The sequence below is a fragment of the Palaemon carinicauda genome, chromosome 22 (genome assembly GCF_036898095.1).
Source record: "Palaemon carinicauda isolate YSFRI2023 chromosome 22, ASM3689809v2, whole genome shotgun sequence".
Classification (NCBI taxonomy): Eukaryota; Metazoa; Arthropoda; class Malacostraca; order Decapoda; family Palaemonidae; genus Palaemon; species Palaemon carinicauda.
The window spans coordinates 65,926,708-65,949,767 of NC_090746.1; the positions used below are offsets into that span (position 1 = coordinate 65,926,708).

The 23,060-nt window shown below is 41.3% G+C and overlaps 1 protein-coding gene across 1 annotated transcript in view; it reads left to right on the plus strand.

Moving 5' to 3' along the window:
- The window catches only part of Vps13 (vacuolar protein sorting 13C), a 469,226-nt gene that overhangs the window by 438,608 nt on the left and 7,558 nt on the right, over positions 1–23,060 (plus strand). The window contains exon 66 of the mRNA XM_068346310.1: positions 1,751–1,888. Coding sequence (XP_068202411.1) covers positions 1,751–1,888 — 138 coding nt within the window. The remainder of the gene's footprint in view (positions 1–1,750; positions 1,889–23,060) is intronic.

Here is a 23,060-nt window from a genome sequence, read left to right on the forward strand (position 1 = left end):
CTTCTGTTACTAAACACATAAGAAAGGACATAGTATTCTTAGAGAGTGGATGTTTTGTCACCCTAACCCCACAAAATAAATTAGGAACGTGCCTTTTAATGCTGTCATTCTTATCTAAGTAAGGCTTAACTACCACAAAAAGGAAATTTGAGACTTTCTAGTGGTTGAGCCTACATCAGGTGGTATTAGACCACTGCCAATCAAGTCATGATACAATCATTTCTCAACAAGAGCAGAAACTGTAAATGGCTTATTGAAAGTTTGTGTGCCTAGCACTATGTTACGCTAGTAACACTACCACCACCCAAAAGCAGGTTAGCCTTCTCATATTGCATGAATGTAGCAAGAGTTACCCTGAATAAAGAGAATTAAGTATTAAGAATGTCACCATAAACTTCAGAGTGTCCAGTAATGGCTGGAGCAGTAACATCCCCATCACAACTTAAATCTAATAGCGTAGTCCCCTCTGGATGCCCCCTGCATTGAAATATACTTTTCTTATATGTTTAGAGTCCTCACAAACTCATTCAGGCAGAAGCCTAACATACTAATCCATAAGGGAGGCTGTTAGCTCTCACACTCCTAACATCTACGATGTTGAAATGGCTGACATAAATCTCCTGTCATAGTTTATATATGGCAGATCAAATTTAGAATTGTTCCTGATCTTAAGATACTCTATGTTCTATATTAATTATATTTGTGATTTTCCTTGTTAGAGCCCTTGCGCTTTGAGCATCCTATTATTATTATTATTATCACTTGCTAAGCTACAACCCTAGTTGGAAAACCAAGATGCTATAAGCCCAGGGGCTCCAACAGGGAAAATAGCCCAGTGAGAAAAGGAAACTAGGAAAAAAAATATTTTAAAACAGTAACAACATTAAAATAAGTATTTCCTTTATAAACTATAAACACTAATAAAACAAGAGAAAGAGAAATACGATAGAATACGGTGCCCGAGTGTACCCTCAAGCAAGAGAACTCTAATCTAAGACAGTGGAAGACCATGGTACAGAGGCTATGGCACTACCCAAGACTAGAGAACAATGGTTTGATTTTGGAGTGTCCTTCTCCTAGAAGAGCTGCTTACCATAGCTTAAGAGTCTCTTCTATCCTTACCAAGAGGAAAGTGGCCACAGAACAATTAGAAGTGCAGTAGTTAACCCCTTGGATGAAGAAAAATTATTGGGTAATTTCAGTGTTGTCAAGTGTATGAGGATAGTAGAGAGATTGTAAAGAATAGGCCAGACTATTCGGTGTATGTGTAGGCAAAGGGATAGTGAACAGTAACCAGAGAGAAGGATCCAATATAGTACTCTCTGGCCAGTGAAAGTACCCCATAACTCTCTAGCAGTAGTGGCTGGCTACTTTTCCAACCAGGGTTGTAGCTAGTAGTAATAATAATGATAATGGTGCCAGATGTCAGTAATTTTATTGTAATTAGCCAATTTTGATTACATAAAAAACTATATTTGGATCAAAAGAGGTATCATATTATCAATGGTGCATCTGTATTGTTTCAATTGGTGGTTGATACTTTTAACTAACCTTTTACCTATAATTTGAATTATATAATGTTTGATATAATATTTACATTTTTTAACTTTGTCTTCCTCTTTGAATTTTAAAAATAAGCATTGCAATGCAATATATATCAGAACACTGATAAAAACATCAAGTATACATGGTGTTGCTCCTTGTTGTAAGTTCATGTCTTTATTAAGAATAACTATCATATTTCTTTCAGGATTTGGAAAAAGGTCGGTATGCTGAGACAGATATTTATGTAGCTCATGCGTATGTGACAGGTAGCAAGTCAATTTTAATAGCTACAGATAAACGAGTGATGTTTGTGACACGTAACGACATCATGGGACATATAAAGGTAAGAGTTTGTCAAGTAAACTCATTTTTTTTCACATTTGTATTGATTTGAGCAGTTGCATGTTTTATAAGAAACTGTTTCGTTGATTATCATGTTCTTTTGTATTACATGAGTATCAGAATACAGTAATTAAATCTTAGATGCAATTTTCCTTTTATATTTTCTAGAATAAAGTTCTAAGAACTCCTGTATGTTTAGCTGTATTTTGGTAATGCATTCATTCATAACTTTTGCTACCATAAACGTCTTTAATTTCATATAGTTTGGAGTATTTTGAAGATAGAAATTGCAAAACTAGTTTTCTTAGAAATTCTTGAAGTCCTAAGGTCAGTAAGGAAAAGAGATTAGATGTTCTCAGTAGTTTTGACAGTTGCGCACTTTCACAATCCGTTCCATCCAGAATCAAATACACTTTTGGTTTATGGACGGATAAAAGATTTATCAATTCAATTGCCTTTTTTTTTGAATTGTGACTGCCACTATGATGGCTCCAATTGCAAAATGTTTGAGATTTCTGGCCTCAGAGTCCTAGACGACTGGCTAATTTTGTATACCTCCGGAGAAGAGATTTGGATTCAGCAGGTATGGTTGTTCAGGTTATTGAAAAGGTTTTCTGTTGTAGTCAGTGGGGAGAAGTCTCTTCTAATTCTAACTCAGAGAAGAAATCTATATTTTGGAATAATTATAGCAACAGTTCCTTTTTGCGCTTTTCCATCAGAAAAGGGGATTCAGTCATTCATGCACTTGCTAGAGAAATTTGTATGTTGATGGAAGAAGTTTGTTTTTAGGTGTCAGTTGAAGAGGAGACATATCAAGTTACATCTCAATCGCATTTGAACTTAAATTTCAATCTAGTCATGATTTGTGTACCAGCAATGCAGAACCATTTTCAACCAGTGAAATTGCCTTGTCATTTTTTCAGGGAGTTTCATTGGAAGTAAAGATTCCAGACTTTTTGTACAGATGCTTCCCAAGAAGGGTGGGGCACAACCATGGATTATCTTGATGTGTCAGGCAGGGTTAGGAGAAGGAATCGCACTAACAAATCAGTTGCTATGAACTCTTAGCTATACTCAAAGTCCTTCAGGCTCAGGAGTGTCTGGTGATGGGGGAAGTTTGTAGTAGTTTTTTTGCAGACAACGTGACTGCTCTGCCTTATTTTAAAAGCAGGGGGGACCAGGTTGGAATCCTTGTTCTGGATATTGAAAGTACTCTTATCTTGAACAGATCTGAGGGGAATAATTCTTCTACCTCAGTTTATTCCTGTGAAGTTGACCATATTAGAAGATATGCTGAGTAGGAAACTGCAAATACTTTCAAACGAGTAGTGTCTACGTCCTTTAGTGTATAAACATACTTGGAGTTGGTAGGGGAGATCAAATGTGGACATATTTGGGACCTTACTCAACAAGATGGAGCTGATTTACCCCTTGGTGTCATATCCCTTAGCATGGAAGGTGGATGCTTTTTACAAGACTGGTCAAATCTGGACCTGTATGCTCTTCCTCCCTTCTTAATGTTTCAGACAGTGATAAATAAAGGATATCTTTAAATAGTAGGATAACACAATTGGCCTCCTTTTGGCCTGAGAGAGAGAGAGAGAGAGAGAGAGAGAGAGAGAGAGAGAGAGAGAGAGAGAGAGAGATATATATATATGTGGCATCTGTTGTTGTAGAGTGTCCAAGGAAATTGCCTTACAGGACCAATCTTCTCAGACAACAAATGTTCAATTTTGAGGGTCAGTACATCCAAACCCCCAAGTGCCACATCTCACTACATGGAGAGTGTTCACTATATATTAAATTGTCTATTATTATTATTATTATTACTTACAACGCTACAACCCTAGTTGGAAAAGCAGTATGCTATAAGCCCTGGGGCTCCAACAGGGAAAATAGCTCAGTGAGGAAAGGAAAAAAGGAAAATAAAATATTCTAAGAAGAGTAACAACAATAAATATCTCCTATATAAACTATAAAAACTTTAACAAAACAAAAGGAAGAGAAATAAGATAGGAGAGTGTGCTCGAGTGTACCCTCAAGCAAGAGAACTCTAACCCAAGACAGTGAAAGGCCATGGTACAGAGGCTATGGCACTACCCAAGACTAGAGAACAGTGGTTTGATTTTGGAGTGTCCTTCTCCTAGAAGAGCTGCTTACCATAGCTAAAGAGTCTCTTCTACCCTTACCAAGAGGAAAGTGGCACTGAACAATTACAGTGCGACAACCCCTTGGGTGATGAAGAATTGTTTGGTAATCTGTGTTGTCAGGTGTATGAGGATAGAGGAGAATATGTAAAGAATATGCCAGACTATTCAGTGTGTATGTTGGCAAAGGGAAAATGAACCGTAACCAGAGAGGAGGATCCAATGTAGTACTGTCTGGCCAGTCAAAAGACCCCATAACTCTCTAGCGGTAGTATCTCAACGGGTGGCTGGTGCCCTGGCCAACCTACTACCTACTACCTATATTAGGTTACAAAAGGCAGTCTACCAATAGTTTTTATGAAAGACAATGGAGTAAACATTTTGATTTGATGTAGGTCCAGGAATGTTTCAGTAACAAGAACTAGCTGGAATGATATTGTAAAATTATAAAATTTATTATAATTTTATGATATAAAATTATAATGAGGGTTATAGGTCCGTGCATAATAGTCATCAAACATCTAGAATTAGATTTATCAGTTTCTGGTATCATCACGACTGTATTCAGGTCTTTTGCAATTGAGAAGCCTCCGGTTGTTAAAAAACTCTATTGAAATTTAGATGTAGTGTTATAATATTAAAAGAATTCTCATTTTGAACCTTTGGGAGAATTTTGATGCAGGATTTGATGTGTAAATGATTTTCATCTCTTTTTACTTCTGATTTTTCCTTAATTTTTTACATTCCCTCAATATAGAAAAAGGTCGGTAGCACTTTAGAAAATAGGTTTCCTTATCCCATTAGAGCAGTGAAATTTTATTTAAACTAGACGGAAAATATTACAGAAAAGGTTTCTAATTAGTTTTCAGTTAGGGTTCCAAGGCTGCTTCTCTTCAAGAAGGCTAGATCATTCTTTATTAGGGAATTAGTGACAAACTCATAAGTAATTGGATTTATGCTAGATGAGGAATTTGAAGGATTGGATTGATAATATTAAAAGTGGATTTTCAAAGGTTTGTGGCCAAAGCTGGGAAATTCTATATTCTTATTTCTCTGTATGCATAAAACGTCTTCTCTAGGTACATTTTAACTCGTCAAATAAAAACACATCAGAAATTGTTCTTATTGGCTTTGATTACAATTTTTTATGTGTAACTAGCTAAGCTTTCATACATACATACATATACCAAGGCATTTCCCCCAATTTCGGGGGGTAGCCGACATCAAACAAATGAAACAAAAAAGGGGACCTCTCCTCTCTACGTTCCTCCCAGCCTGACAAGGGACTCAACCGAGTTCGGCTGGTAATGCTATGGTGCCACAGCCCACCCTCCTCCGTTATCCACCACAGGTGAAGCTTCATAACGCTAAATCCCCTACTGCTGCTACCTCCGCGGTCAACCAAGGCACCGGAGGAAGCAGCAGGGCCCACTGGAACTGCGTCACAATCGCTCGCCATTCATTCCTATTTCTAGCGCGCTCTCTTGCCTCTCTCACTTCTATCCTCCTATCACCAGAGCTTCCTTCACTCCATCCAACCTCCCAAAACCTTGGCCTTCCTCTTGTACTTCTCCCATCAACTCATGCATTCATCACCTTCTTTGGCAGACAGCCATTTTCCATTCACTCAACATGGCCAAACCACCTTGACACATTCATATCCACTCTAGCTGCTAACTCATTTTTACACCCGTTTTCAACCTCACTACTTCGTTCCTAACCCTATCTACTCGAGATAAACCAGCCATACTCCTTAGACACTTCATCTCAAACACATTCAATTTCTGTCTCTTCGTCACTTTCATTCCCCCCAACTCCGATCCATACATCACAGTTGGTACAATCACTTTCTCATACAGAACTCTCTCTACATTCATGCCCAACCCTCTATTGTTTACTACTCCCTTAACTTCCTCCAACACTTGGCATCCTTCATTCACTCTTTGACGTACATCTGCTTCCACTCCACCATTTGCTGTAACAACAGGCCCCAAGTACTTAAACTAATCCACCTCCTCAAGTAACTCTCCATTCAACATGACATTCAACCTTGCACCACCTTCCCTTCTCGTACATCTCATAACCTTACTCTTACCCATATTAACTCTCAACTTCCTTCTCCCTGTCACTAATCGGCCAAGCTTCTCTTCTGCGTCCATAACCAGTACAGTATCATCCGCAAACAACAACTGATTTGCCTCCCATTCATGGTCATTCTCGTCTACCAGTTTCAATCCTCGTCCAAGCACTCGAGCATTCACCTCTCTCACCACTCCATCAACATATACAAGTTAAACAACCACGGTGACATCACACATCCCTGTCTCAGCCCACTCTCACCGGAAACCAATCCCTCACTTCATTTCCTATCCTAACACATGCTTTACTTTACTACCTTTGTAGAAACTTTTCACTGCTTGCAATAACCTTCCACCAACTCCATATAACCTCATCACATTCCACATTGCTTCCCTATCAACTCTATCATACGCTTTCTCCAGATCCATAAACGCAACATACACCTCCTTACCTTTTGCTAAATATTTCTCGCATATCTGCCTAACTGTAAAAATCTGATTCATGCAACCCCTACCTCTTCTAAAACCACCCTGTACTTCCAAGATTGCATTTTCTGTTTTATCCTTAATCCTATTAATCAGTACTCTACCATACACTTTTCCAACTACACTCAACAAACTAATACCCCTTGAATTACAACACTCATGCACATCTCCCTTACCCTTATATAGTGGTACAATACATGCACAAACCCAATCTACTGGTACCATTGACAACACAAAACACATATTAAACAATCTCACCAACCATTCAAGTACATTCATACCCCCTTCCTTCATCATCTCAGCTCTCACACCATCCATACCAGATGCTTTTCCTACTCTCGTTTCATCTAGTGCTCTCCTCACTTCCTCTCTTGTAATCTCTCTCTCATTTTCATCTCCCATCACTGGCACCTCAACACCTGCAACAGCAATTATATCTGCCTCCCTATTATCCTCAACATTCAGTAAACTTTCAAAATATTCCGCCCACCTTTTCCTTGCCTCCTCTCCTTTTAACAACCTTCCATTTCCATCTTTCACTGTTTCTTCAATTTTTGAACCAGTCTTCCTCATTCTCTTCACTTCTTTCCAAAACTACTACTTATTCTCTCCATATAAATGACCCAATCCCTGACCCCATCTCAGGTCAGCTGCCCTCTTTGCCTCGCTTACCTTGCGCTTTACTTCCACATTTTTCTCTCTATATCTTTCATACTTCTCTACACCATTACTCTGCAGCCATTCTTCAAAAGCCCTCTTTTTCTCTTCCACTTTTACCTTCACTCCTTCATTCCACTATTCACTGCCCTTCCTCATGCTGCCTCCAACAAACTTCTTGCCACACACATCTGTTGCAATCCCAAAAAAATTTTCTTTTACTAACTTCCACTCCTCCTCTAAATTACCAGTTTCTCTTACTTTTACTGCGTCATATGCCATTTTCAACCTTTCTTGATAAAGGGATTTTGACGAAGGAAAAATCTATTTCTGGGCGAGAGACCTGTGCCGCCCAGTGAAATGCTCCTATAGTACCATTTCTAAGGAATATGACTGCTAAATATTACCAGAGAAAAAATGTATAGGAATGCTAGGTTGAACTAGCTCGCTCACCTATTGGTGTCTGTATAAACTGGGGCGAAATATACCAGAGGTCTCGTACCATTTAGAAATCTTCTCGAAATCCCTCAAAAGTGAGGTGCAGTTCAACCTCCCCTGCCGCGCAGACCAGTACTACTAACTCTACCCACGCTTGCCCATCACTCCTTACAGCACCCTTAAATTTGGGGTCTGATCAGGGGGAGAACAACTAGGGTGGGTTCACTGGGCGGCACAGGTCTCTCGCCCAGAAATAGATTTTTCCTTCGTCAAAATCCCGTTTCTGTGCTCAACCTGTGCCGGCCAGTGAAATAGTACCAGAGAAACGAACCCAAACTTCATTATCTATAAGGGAACGAAGAAAAATCAATATAACAAATAGTGGTTTAATCAAGAGCTGTAGTAGTAAACGATAGTCTTTAATAACATCAAAATGACAGGATATAATGTCCCAGTATGGAATGGCAAAATGAAAAGTAAAACTTGAGATCAAAACATGACCTGAGGTCAAAAATAACTTAGATAATACTAAATAAAACTGGACATTAAAGAAATACAGTATGCAGGACAAAATGTAAACATGGCAATTAAATAATATAGATAAACAATGTTAAGACATGGGGATACCCATGGGTGTGACATAACAAACTGAGGTCAGGTAGGAACTGTAAGTGAGGCAGGTAAGAGGAAGAAGATGGCAGACATAGAAGATTCAGGAATTAGTTAGGAATTAATTTGTCCGGGGGATACCACGCTCCCTGCAGCTATGGTAGCTAGTTGAAGGGCCTCTAGATGTTTAAGGTAGTGTCGCCTGAACACTGACGGGGATTTCCATCCGGTATACATAGTAAGATCCGCAAAGTTCATGTGATGGAAAAAATTTATTGAGGTTGCTACCGCCCATATGTCATGGACGTGAGGGAAGGACTCAGGATTAGCCTGTTTGATAAAATACAAGATCTGTTGCCTGATTCCTTTTGAAGTTATAGTCCCTCCCTGTTCTCTGATGAATAAGGGTCCTGAGGTCTTATAGGACGTCCTTGATAGAAAGGACTTTAGAGTGGTAACAGGACACAGGGAAGGATCCTGAAGGAGTGGGATAATTTTCCAGGAGGACCATCTGTTCTGAGGGTCCTCATTTTTGGCCAAGAAGACCTTGTTGGGGAGAGGAGAACTTCTCCTGATGGAAGGAACTCAATGTGGCCTGGATCTCTTGACAAGGCAGCTAGTTCCGAAATTCTAGCGCCGGATGCTAAACTTATAAGAAATAGAGTTTTTCTGAGTAGAGGTATATACTCACATGAGTCATTGATGGTTTCTGACGCCAGTTTAAGAACATCATTGAGAAACCAGGAAACCGAGCTAGGACGAATGGATGGTTTTAGTCTGGCACAGGCTCTTGGAATTGAAGCTAGCAATGAGTCTGTTAGATCTATATTAAACCCGACCAGGAAAATCTTCTTCAAGGCAGACTTAATGGTAGTAATAGTGTTAGCTGCCAAACCCGACTCAAACAAGGTTCTGAAAAAGGTTACCGTTAGGTTTAATGTCATAAAGACAATATTAGAATCCTTCAAAAACTTGGCTAGTTTTTTGACCGCTGAGTCATATTGGCGGAGAGTGGAGTCTCTCTTGTCTGATTCTAAGAATATAGTATTCTGGGGATCTATGTTAGCCCCTTTGTGGGCCGCAAACTTCATGAAGTCCATAAAGTTAGGGCGTTCCGAATGTTTGAGGAAGCGAACACAGTGCACATTTGTACTATTTGGGTCAAAATCGGGTTGGGAATCTGGTGAGGGTGGAGATTCAGTTCCAGTAAAAGAGGAAACCAATTGCTCTTGGGCCAATTGGGGGCCACCAGGGCTACTTGACCTTTGAAGGTTCGAAGTTTGTCCAGCACCTTCATCAATAGGTTCACCGGAGGGAAAAGATAAATCCTTTCCCAGGTGTTCCAGTTCAGAGACATGGCATCCGTGGCGTAAGCCCGAGGGTCCAGGTTGGGGGCCACATAACATTTCAGTTTGTGTTTGGACTCCGTCACGAAGAGATCTACCTGGAGACCCGGCACTTGGGAGAGGATCCACCGAAACGATATTCGATCTAGTGACCATTCTGACTCCAACGGGGTCGTCCTTGAAAGCGCGTCTGCCACAACGTTCCGAACTCCAGCCAGATGGACAGCTGATAGGTGCCATTGGTTTGAGGCTGCCAGGGAAAAGATTGCTACCATCACATGGTTGACGGGGCCTGACTTGGAGCCCCCTCTGTTTAAGCAACGGACTATAACTTCGCTGTCGAGAACTAGCCTCAGGTGTTGCTTTTTGGCCGGGGAAAGACGTTTTAAAGTTAGTAAGACCGCCATGGCTTCTAGGACGTTTATGTGGAATTGTTGGAACATTGTAGACCAAAGGCCCTGAACCTTCCTGTGTTGGGAATAACCTCCCCAACCTGATAGGGAGGCGTCCGTGTGGATGACTATCTTTGGAGGGGGGTACCATAGGGGGACCGATTTCGACAGGCTCTTGGTGGTCGTCCATGGGAAAAGTCTCTTCCGAAGAATGGGAGGAAGACGGGTCTTCTTGTCTCAAAATTTGTTGTTTGCTCTGGAGCGCCAAACCCGGTTTATGTCCTTCAGTTTCGCTTTCAGAAGAAGGTCTGTCACTGAAGCAAATTGTAGGGATCCTAGGATCTTTTCTTGATTCCTTCTGGATGTTATCTTTTCCCCGAGAAAGCGTTTGGTATTCTTCGCAATCTCTATCCTCTTGGACCTGGGGAGACATAGTGTGTGAGAGCGTAGGTCCCACTGTAATCCCAGCCATTGAAACTTGGTCTCCAGTGTTAGGCGGGACTTTTTGAAATGTATTTGGAATCCCAGAGACTGAAGATACTGGATCACCTTGTTTGTCGCTTTGAGACAATTCTCGACGTTGTCTGACCATATTAGCCAATCGTCCAGATATGCGACGACTTGGACCCCTTGGGTTCGAATTTCTTGAATGACTGATTCCGCCAGTTTCGTGAAAATTCTGGGCGCGATGTTGAGCCCGAAAGGCATCATTTTGAACGTGTAAGCCTTGTCGCCTAGTCTGAATCCTAGGAATGGGCGGAAATGTCTCGCTATTGGAACGTGATAGTAAGCATCGGTAAGATCGATGGAGGTGGTGACGACCCCACGGGGAAGCAAGGTCCGTACCTGCGAGACGGTAAGCATGTGAAACTTGTCACATTGAATGGACAAGTTTAGTCGGGAAAGATCGAGGATGACTCTCCGGCTGTCTGAGTCTTTTTTCGGGACGCTGAATAAGCGACCTTGAAACTTCAGATGTTTTGTTTCTTTGATCGCGTTCTTGCGTAGGAGATCCTGGGTAAACAGGAGTAAGTCTGGTGTCGGGTGTTGATGGAATCTGTTTTGTGGAGGAGGCCCTTCTATCCAACTCCACCCCAGGCCCTTGGAAATTATGCTGAAGGCCCAAGGACTGAACCTCCAGCAACTCCTGAATGCATAAAGTCTCCCTCCTACCTGGAGATCCTCAGTAGTTGGAGGATTTTCCGCCATGGCTACCGCGTGATCCCTTTCCACAGGAGAAATATCTCCCCTTGCCTCTGTTTTGAAAAGAACCTCTTGAACCGAGGCCCCTGCCTCGTTGGTATCCTTGAGGGGAAACCCGGGACTCATAGGCCGGGTTATAAACAGGAGAGGTGAACGAGCTCGAAGCCACCTGGCTTTCAGGAACGAGAACATATTTCTCTTGAGGCTGAGACTTGGAGGTGGAGGGTTGGATGGTCTGAGTAACCGGGACCGGCTGGACTACCTGGAGAGGTTGGCGGAATTGGGCAGAGCTATAAGGACGAAGCCTTTTCCTGCCCCGGGAGTGAACGTTCGACTGTTCGAACTTCCGTTTGGGAGTGAGACCCCAATGGACCTTGAGGCTTTGGTTCACTCTGGCATCAATACTGAGTTGACCATATCCTCCGGGAACAGGTCCGGACCCCAAGCGGAGGCTTTAATGAGCTTATTCGGCTCATGGCGGATAGTAGCCTCTTGACAGAACATGCCTACGGCAACGTCTTCTGGCCACCAAGAAGTCATAGCAATCCGCTAACAAGGATTGCAAGGTGGCTTTTGTCATAACTTTAAAGGCGTGTTCCTCATCATAGTTGAGGGAAAACATCTCCGCCATCGTTGAGACGTTAAGGCTCCTGCTAAACCTAGACCGGGACTCGAACTCGAGTCGGATTAAGGTTTCGGGAAGTCTTGGGAGGCGCTCACTAAATTGCGTTGACGCACAATCAGCGGACAGCTTACCAGAGGTAAATGTTGACTGGATGTTCAGCCAACATTCATTATCTGATGGGAGCAGAAGAGATGTAGGGTCTGTCTCCCGGAGCTGGGGCAAAGGTTTGTCTTCACCCACTGCCTAAAGGGCTAGGTCCACCATTTTAGTGATGTAAGGAGTAGGGGTCCGCTCGTCCACAAGAAACATAGTGTATGTACTTTTGTGGGGAGTCAGCATGGTGTTTGTGCAACCCCACTCGTTTAGGGTTCTAACCCAAACAGACTGAGCCTGTTCCTTTGGGAAGATAACGGTCTCCTTAGGGACCTTATCTAGCCGGACAAGAGCCTCTTCCGTTAGCCGGGCGAAGCCAGGGAAGGGGAATTGAAGGCCGGGAGGGAAGAACTCAAAATCTTTAATGGGCCGGGTTCCGAAGCCTTCAATAGTTAACATCCCGTCCGTGAAAGGGCAGTGGAGTGCCATTTTCCACGGGTTATTCTTGGTGAAAGACGGGAGTTTTGAGGCGTCCGGGATGAGGAACTGCTGTTGTTGAGGCAGTCCTTCCTCTAGGGTGTCTAGTCTCCTGGTGACGGCAGAAAGCATTGAGCTAATCTGCTCTGAAACAACCCTCGACATCATATTGGTGAGAGCCACCGGGTCAAGGTTGGCCGGGGCAACTGAGGGGGATGGCTGCACTCCCGGGTCCTGAGACGTAGGGGAGGTGCTAGTCAAGCCACTAGGGGCTCTGGGGGAGTGAAGCCTTCTTGGGCTTGGATGTTTTAGGTGGTATGGGATTCTTTCGAGTCCTAACTAAGGGTCTCTTCTGAGACTTAACCTTGGGAGGAACTGGGTGTGATCTCGGGGTGGATTCACGGTTCGCTTCGAAACCTAAAAAGGAAGAAGAATTAGAAGTTGAAGAAAAAGCGGGGCTAAGAAGAGAGGTCTTAGCGCCGGACCCACCTGCCTCACCTACCTCCTTACCTGTCTCCGGTTCGTCCAAAACCATGGGTTCTAGGTCCAAGTTCAGAGCCGCAACATTGTCCTCAATGGGGTCGGGGTCGTCACCGATGTCCGTATCTTGAACCAGATCAAGTTCCACGGTTGCCGCAATATCAGCAATGATAGGGGCCGCCACTGCTTTAGGCACTGCTGCCGAGGATTTTGCGTTAGGGTAGATGAGATTACAATAGTCTTCGGAGAGGACGTAAGGCTTCTTGGCCTTAACGTTACGGGCGAAACCGCCTACCCAAACTTTCAAGGTGGCTCTTGCTGAGGTCTTAGCTGCTTGGGAACTCTGAAAGAACGGGGATAAGGTTAGCAAACCCGGGAGACAAAGCTGAGACATGAAACCAAAGGTTCATAATATAAAGCAGGGATGCAAGTAAAAACAACGACCTATAGAGGACTCACTGAATCTGAAGAGAGGGTGGTGATTAGGTCGTAAAAGACAAGGCAGTTGTCAGGGTGCCAAACAATGAGATCGTCCATCTGAATCCCACAGTCCGCATGAGATCTACAGACCACATGTCCGCAGGGCTGTTGAAGGACGGCCGCGCAGGCTGTCATCCGGCAGCGGACCACCTGTAAGAGGGAATGGTCTATGAACATCTACTTAATATCTCTAGAAGGGGTCCCGGAGGATCCAGGACCTGCAATTAAAGTAAAATGTATAGCCTTAGACTAGACATGCAGAGAACCTGAGACTATTCCAAGAGGAACCCGGCGGAGCCGGGGATGAGAAAAGGATGTAAAATTAGGGATGAATAATAATAATAAATAATGGTCCCGGGGACCGGGAACAGAACTGCTAAAGTAAACTTAAAGTAAATTAGAGTAAACTTAAGTTACATCCTTAAAATACATATAATAGAAAAAACTCCGGTTATGATATAAACATTAACGTCCATAAGAGTATGGGGTTCCCGTAGGAGAGTAGGAATCATAAACTGTGTCAGTGTCATCAGATCTTGCAGTATTGTAAGCCCGGAGGCCCCGATGTCTGATGACGGGAGGGTAGGGTGGGAGAGTGCTGGAGGAGCCAAGGGATCCACCAATCAACACTACCGGACGTACCGGGACGAAGGTAATGATTCGTGTAGAATACTACGATGTAGGATAATAATAAGTCCTATACGGACGATAATGGCAGGAGGTACCGTATGATGGGGACACTCCTAATATAGATAAGGTCTCATTCTTACAACCATAAGCTAAAAGCAAAAGCCGTACCAAGAAGGCATAGGTATACCGACTATGACATGTGATATAATTCCCGGCGGTCCCGGCTCTCCCCCTACCCCGACTGATGGCCAATCGAGACGACGGGGGGGGGGAGACGAGAGTCGCCCGGGACGAATGAGACTATGTAGCACCCCGTGAGATACTCTCGGTCCTCAATACAGTGAACCCTCGCTACTTCGCGGTTCGACCATCGCGGATTCACCACTTCGCGGATTTTTTCCATAACCCATATATATACAGTAACATATATACATATATATGTATGCATGTACTTATGTATATATGTATGTATATATATATGTAGGTATGTATATATATATATATATATATATATATATATATATATATATATATATATATATATATATACATATATATATATATATATATATATATATATATATATATATATATACATATATATATATATATATATATATATATATATATATATATATATATATACATATATATATATATATATACATATATATATATATACTGTATATATATATATATATATATATATATATATATATATACATATATATATATATACATATATCTAAAGTAGGAAGATGTGATGTAGTTCTAAGGGAATAGTATGGGAAATATGTCTGGGTAATAAGCAAAGCTCTACCTCCAGTTTGTTTCTTCATTATGATCAGAGATAAATGTAAACAAAACATTGGTTGCCATTTTTTAACGTGCTTTTTAGCGGGTTTAGGAAACGCATGATATAAAATTGCCTTTAATATTTGTGCCTGTTTTAGTTTAGGGTACTGTAGTACATGAATTAAATGTTCTGTACATTAAAGGGCAGTTTGTTAACAGTACTACGTACAAGGGAAGGTTTTAAAAGTCTGAATATACATGTTGAATAAATAGGTAAATATGGTGTCACTACTTCGCGGATTTTCACCTATCGCGGCCGCGTCTGGAACCTATCTACCGCGATAAACGAGGGTTCACTGTATATCGGAACGTTGAGGGAAGACTGAGGAACAAGCATACTTGACCCGTATGTCATACCAACAACCATCGAGAAGAGGAGAGGCGTACTCTGGGGGGGGGGGGGTACACAGGGGGATCACAATAACAGGTGGTGGTAGACAGGGCTACCAACTGGAGATCCCCTCAACATAACATGAACAACACAAAAATATAATCATAACGGAGTGTAACAATAAAAACAATATGAATAGCATAATTACTTAACAGTAATAAATGGATAAAAGCATAATCACGTAAAAAAGGGCTAGGCATGCAAAGTTAATATGGCGAGAGAGGGACTCGAGCGAGTGGCAAGGGAGGGAGCATGACGCCATCTTGGAGATGGAAAACAGGGGTACCAACCTTGCTACTGAAGCGGGTAGATATCGAACAGTAACACAGTAAAGCTACGCGAGAGTCCCACTCGAACCAAAACGTAAAACTATGTGGAGCGTGATAAAAAACGATAGACTTATAACATCAAGTGAAATGCTCCTAGAAAACCAGCGAAACAATGCTTTGGGAACGCTATCCACGAACATGCACGAAGGCAGGCATGCCAACATAACAGAACACCTTAATGATACACTAACACTGATACCTTAGTAAAATAATAATGATACGCTAAGATGAAAGCATATAATCGGTGTACTGTAAAGGAAAAATCTCCTAAAAGTTCGAACAATAGCATGATGAAAGAAATAATGAACGAACTAGCGAGAAAGGGCAGGGCCGTGAAACCATGAACGGTTAGAACGGGGACGCCGTTCACAATAAAACACTTCTCAATTAATAAAAACAAGGCTACGCTGACAAGGCTACGCTGCCCATTCACGCTTAAAACTCATGGATAAAGTACTTAACTTCGATGGAGTAACTTGAGATTCCGCCATCGATGCGAAGAAAAGGTAAAAATCCAAAAGTACACCGAGAAAAACACAATCAACCGATTAGGAACTGGTGCTAAAAAGGAGTGATGGGCAAGCATGGGTAGAGTTAGTAGTACTGGTCTGCGCGGTATGGGAGGTTGAACTGCACCTCACTTTTTAGGGATTTCGAGAAGGAGATGTCTAAATGGTACGAGACCTCTGGTATATTTCGCCCCAGTTTATACCGACACCAATAGGTGAGCTAGCTAGTTCAACCTAGCATTCCTATACATTTTTTCTCTGGTAATATTTAGCAGTTATATTCCTTAGAAATGGTGCTATAGGAGCATTTCACTGGCCGGCACAGGTTGAGCCCAGAAAATACTTTTTATCCCCGGTTTTATTAGCTCTTCAACCCTCACTAGCTCCCTTTTACATCCACCTACTCTTATTTCCCCACTCTTTTGCTACAACTAATTTTCCTTCCACCAAAAAATTATCAGACATACTGTTAGCCATACCCTTAAACACGTGCACGTCTTTCAATCTTCCAAACATTCTTTTAGTTATCAACACATAATCCATTAACGCCCTTTCTACCACTTTTCCATTTGCCACTCTTGCCCAAGTATACTTGTTTTTATCTTTCTTTTTGAAAAAACTAGAACTTATCACCATCTCTTGCTCAACACACATATCTACCAGTCTCTCACTACTCTCATTTTCACCTGGTATGCCATACTTCCCAATGACACCTTCTACCTCTCCACCCTCTTAATGAGAGAATGCCTTGATGAAGTCATTGAGCTTCAGCACGGCATTTCATTCCCGTGCTGAATCTTGGTGACGGGCAAGAGGGCTCTCGAACTTCGGGAAATTGCTCCCCCAGTTCGAATCTATATTTCTCTCTTTCATCTTTTTCTTCTGCTTAATATTACTTCGACCTTCTCCTAATTTTATCAACTTTCTTTCATCTTGCTGTCCTATCTCTATGATTATTATTTTTCTTAGTTATATATATATATATATATGTAGATGTATGCATATATATATATATTTATTTTGTTTGTTCATTTATTTATTTATCTATATTTTTTTTTCTATTTTATTTAAATGGCATGGATATTTCCACATTCGTTATTACTGCCTGCTTAGATGAATGGGAGAAGGGATCACGGTTGGGAGGTATTCGCATTCAAAGCTATATATGAGAGTATTGGATGATCTCAGCCATCCCAAAGATGGTTTGGACCTTTTTGGCGGAACTACTCTCAGGGGTTGGGTCATCGGAATCCAGGGGGATCCAATCCTTGAGGTGGGACTCTTGGCTTTTGGCCGGAAGCCCACCATTACAGATATGGGGAGGATGATTCCATATTACCTTGGTCTCAGTCCTAACAGGCGGGTTTAGCTTACACCTGTGCCTCTATATCTGTTTTGATGCTATCCTTCGGGTAGGGTACGGAGTGGACCATCTGGGAAGTATACTCTCATTGTGCCGATAGTGGAGAATACAAATTTCCTTTCCAACTTATGATACTTTCTCATAATTTTCAAGCAGGTACCCCCACAAAACAACAACAAAAAACATGAAAATCCCACCCTTAAATATGGACCCTTCAAATGCTGACTCCCCATCCCCTGGATTTGCTGACTCCCCCCCCCGGCACTGTTGACGACTTCTGCTACTGTAATTAAGGAAAATTCTGTTGACGACCTTCGAACTAAAAAGGACCACTCTACCGATGTTAAAAAATCTAGCAATTTGGGTAACACAGGGAAACTATGATTCCTTCATGTTTCCCAACCCCCATTAGAGACAAATTATGATGATATATATAGAGCATTTGAGTGCTATGGATTGATAAAGGAAATAAGGATGAGACTTGGAGATGAAAAATGGGAATCTTGGATATCTTTTGAAAGTCATGATGAAGCGTTTAATGCCATAAGTAATATTAGTAGTATCAAAATTAACGAATTGAACATCATGGGAGCTCTTTGTGATAAGGTCCCAAAGGAATTGGATGTGTACAAACCTGCTGATTGGTTTGAAAAAGATAGAAATGTACCCATGCCTTCACAGAGAAAACCCAAACCACCAATGTGGCTCTTAGCTGAACCTAAAGGGATAATAGGAAATTATTTTAAGATTTGTAAGTTTATCCAAAAAAAAGTTGGAACCATAGCACCTGGAGATATATCTCGTTTTGGGAAGAATAGTTATCTCATCCATGCCAAATCTTCGACTCAGTCTGCAATACTGTCTAACTTACAGACAGGCAGTGATGAAATTACATTGGAAATGAAACCTCATCTAAATGTTAGTTATGGAATGGGAGTGGTCTTTAATAAGGACCTGTACAAATTTACAGAGGAGGAGATACTTTCTATGTGTCCATTAAATGTATGGAAAGTGCATAAGGTTCCTGGAACTTCAATGATTATACTTACTTTCCAGGATGCTGATGTACCTTTCCATATTTTTATTGAAAATGAAAGGATTAAAGTTCGGCCTTTCAAACAAAAGCCCCTGCAATGTTTTAATTGTTTTAAATTTGGACACCCATCCAAAGTTTGCAAAAATGGAAAAATGTGTGGTATTTGCTCCAAAACTTATCATGGAGAATGTACACTTGAGGCCAGGTGTTCAAATTGCAATTTGAACCATAAATCAACTGATAGGAGATGCGAACTGTATAAGTTGGAGGAAGCTGCCCTAAACAAATCAAGTTTAGAACACATAAGTGTGGGACATGCAAAAAGACTGTTGAATAAATCAACCAGTTATGCAAAGGCCTTAAAATCAAAGGTAAATTTACCAGAGGAGACAGCAACCCCACCTAGCACTGCCAGTAATCCTAAGAAAAGAAATACAACCTCTGATAATAAAGTACTGCATGACAAGGTAATCATATTGCCTTCTGAGGCTCTGCCACAGCGTATTAAAAATGTGTCATTGCCCATTTCTGTACAGCCTTCGTCCCCCATTACCAACAATAGAACTAACCTCTCCCAGGCCATGTCCTTGCCTGATTTGATGGAGATGCCACCTGACACCAAGTTACCAGATGCACCTGTATTGGGGAAGGTGCAAAAACCTGGTAGCTCAAAACCTACTAATCGGAAAAGAGAGAGACCTCCATCTCTCTCGCCCCCTTCCATAAGAAATATCAAAATTACGATGTCAAATAAATATGATGATTTGTCTGTTGATATTTCTGATCTGGAAGTCAATTTAAATAAATCGGAAATTCAAGTGGAGGTCCACCAACCTACTCAACAATCAGATCAAAAAGACAAAAAGAAAATCATAAATGCTAAACCCAATCTATCAAGACCCTCCTTAATAAAACCACCTAAAAATAGTGTTAGATCAAAAACTGCTTATGGGAAGACTCCATCCAAGGGGTCTACCAAATTATAAACCATAGTTTTTTCCTCAATTTTGCAATGGAATTGTCAGGGTTTAAGGGCCAAATATGAAGAACTTAAGCTCCTTATTCATGAGCATTCCCCCATAATTATATGTCTACAGGAGAGCAAACTTGATCATAATACCCCTTGTCCTCGCGAATATATTAGTTATAGGACACCATATGATCACCAAGTGGGGAGCCATGGCGGAAGTCTCATATACGTACGACGAGATGTTCCCCAAGTTTCTCTGTCTATTCGTACACCTCTGCAGGCAATGGTTTTACAGATTGACATAGGGCGAAAATATACAATTTGTTCTCTGTACTTACCTCCAAATGATAACATTTTGTATGATAACTTAGTGGAGGTGATTCAACAACTCTCTCAACCTTTTCTTTTACTTGGAGATTTGAATGGTAGACATCCTTTGTGGGGTGATGTTTTAGCAAACACGAGGGGAAATATCATATCATCATTTGTGGAAAATGAAGATGTGGGACTCCTTAATACAAGAGAGCCCACACAATTTCATGTCCAGACAGGTACCTTGTCATGTATTGACCTATCAATCGTAAGCTCTAATTGCCTTCTCGACTTCGATTGGAGAACATTAGATGATTGGCATACTAGTGATCATGCACCAATCATTATAAACACCAACAATGGTCCACCTTTACAGGGATCGCCATGATGGAATCTTGACAAGGCGGACTGGGATAAATTTCGTTCGCTAAGCGAAATTGAGGGGGATGCAGGACAAGTTGAAAATATCGATGATGCCATAGACTTACTGAATGGAACTCTCCATACAGCAGGAGTCAATTCAATTCCCAAAACAACAGGGTTATTCAAACGACGACCAGTCCCGTGGTGGTCTTCAGAACTAACTGCCCTCCACAGAGCCACAAGAAGATCTCTAACACGATTGCGTAGATGCAGAACTGATGAGAATTTAATTATGTACAAGAAATGTAGAGCACAGTTCCGTCGTGCCATGAAAGAAGCAAGGCGCCAGTCATGGATGTCTTTTGTTTCCTCCATTAACAGCAGAACACCACCATCTTCTGTGTGGAGGAAAGTAAAAAAGATAGCTGGCAAATTCACCCCCAACCCACCACCAGTGTTGAAGGTGAATGGCCAGTATGTAACTGAAGCAAATGATGTTAGCAATGGCCTGGCTAATCATTTTTCAAATGTATCTAGCAAGTGTGAAGGAGCCCCTGGTCACCAGTATAGGAGCACTGAAGAAAAGAAAATTTTAAATTTTGCAACAAGAAGGGAAGAGTCGTATAATTCTCCTTTCACTGAAAGAGAATTTGATTCCGCACTTGCTCATTGCAATGATACAGCCCCTGGACCCGATGGAATTCCATATGCAATGATTAAACATGTACATTTCAATACAAAGCTATTTATTTTAAGTATTATTAATCGAATATGGCATGATCATAGTTACCCAAGTGTTTGGGAACTAGCCATTATTTTAGCCTTTTTAAAACCGGGTAAAGACAAGTTTTTAGCAGCAAACTATCGTCCTATTGCATTGACATCTTGTTTATGTAAAATCATGGAGAAGATGGTCAATGCAAGGCTGATGTGGTACCTTGAAAAGAAAGGTATTTTATCACCGATTCAATGTGGATTCCGAAAAATGCACTCAACGACTGATGTGTTGATACGACTAGAGTCTTCTATTTGTGAAGCCTTTGCTTCTAAACAGCACCATGTTACAGTATTTTTTGACCTTGAAAAGGCATATGATACCACATGGAGATATGGTATACTTAAAACCATTCATGAATTGGGATTGAGAGGAGAGCTGCCACTATTTATTCAGGCATTTCTTTCACGTAGAGTTTTTCAAGTGAGAGTGGGGGAAACTCTATCAGAGAGTAAGTGCCAGGAAGAAGGAGTTCCTCAGGGTAGTGTGCTGAGTGTAACCCTTTTTGCACTAGCAATCAATGGGATATCCGCAGCCATTCCCCAGGATGTTCTCTCAACATTATTTGTGGATGATCTCTCAATATCATTTGCTGGCACTAGAATGGCAATGGTTGAGAGAAAAATCCAACTCTCTATTGATAAAATTATCCAGTGGGCTGACATGAATGGATTTAAGTTCTCGACAAGTAAAACTACCATTTTCCATTTTTGTCGTATCTGGGGAGTACATCCAGACCCGGATGTATACATTAAAGGTCAACGGATACCACGTGCAAGAGAAGCTAAATTTTTAGGTTTGATATTTGATTGTAGGCTTACGTGGGTTTCTCACTTAAAAGCGTTAAAAGCTAAATGTGTTGAAGCTCTGAATATCTTAAAAGTATTGTCCCATACATCATGGGGGGCAGACCGCAATACTATTCTAAAATTATACAAGGCCTTGATTTTTTCTAAAATTAGTTATGGTTGTGAGGTATATTCTTCAGCCACCCCAAGCCGGTTAAAAATATTAGACTCGATACATCATGCAGGTATTAGATTGTCTACTGGAGCTTTTAAAACCTCGCCTATCCCAAGTCTCCTTGTTGATGCTGGAGAGTTACCTCTAGACCTTTACCGAATGTCTTCCATTCTTCGGTATTGGTTTAGATTGCAAAGACTCCCTAACTCTCTAGCCTTTCAGACTGCAAGCCTTGTAAGACACGCATCATACTTTGAGTTGCACCCAAAATCTCCTCAACCTTATGGCTTTCGGGTGAAACGATTATTAAATAGTCTGGATATAATTAGAAATAAGGTACTTCCATTCAAGGTATCATCAACGCCTCCATGGAAGTTACCAGAGATATCTTTTTGTAAATATTTTATTGGAGATAAGAAGAATATGTCAGACCTAGAAGCCAGGTCTCTTTTTAATGAACATGTTAAAGAACATAGAGGATCAACTTTTATCTATACTGATGGCTCCAAATCTGATGCTGGCGTTGGATTTGGAGTACATTGTAATGGTTTTAATTGTAGAGGTGGACTTCCTCTGACCGCTTCCATGTTTACTGCCGAACTGTATGGCATATTAACCGCTATTGAGAAAATAGCATTGGAGAAGGAGGGTAATTTTACAATTTTTAGTGATGCAAGGAGTGTCCTTCAAGCTATGGAAGTTTTTAATTCTAATAACCCTTTAGTTTTAAAGATTTGAGAATGGCTTTTCATTATTGGACGGAGAGGTATAACAGTTCAATTTTGTTGGGTTCCAGCACATGTAGGTGTGTCCGGGAATGAGAAGGCAGATTCACTGGCTAAGGAGGCTGCATCCGAGTTGCTGCCAAGAAGGTATCCCATTCCCTGTAATGATTTCTTACCTGACATCAAGAAATTGATTTGCAATAAATGGCAACAGCAATGGGATAGTCAAGATGACAATAAAATGCGAGAGATAACAAATGACATATCTCCTTGGAGGTGTAATATGATGCCCCGAAAATGGGAGTCGTCTCTTTGTCGTCTCCGTATTGGTCACACTCGGTTGACACACGAATTTCTGCTGAAGGGCCAACACCAACCGTATTGTGACGACTGTTTAGTACCTCTAACAGTAAGGCATTTGTTGACCGAATGCCCCAATTA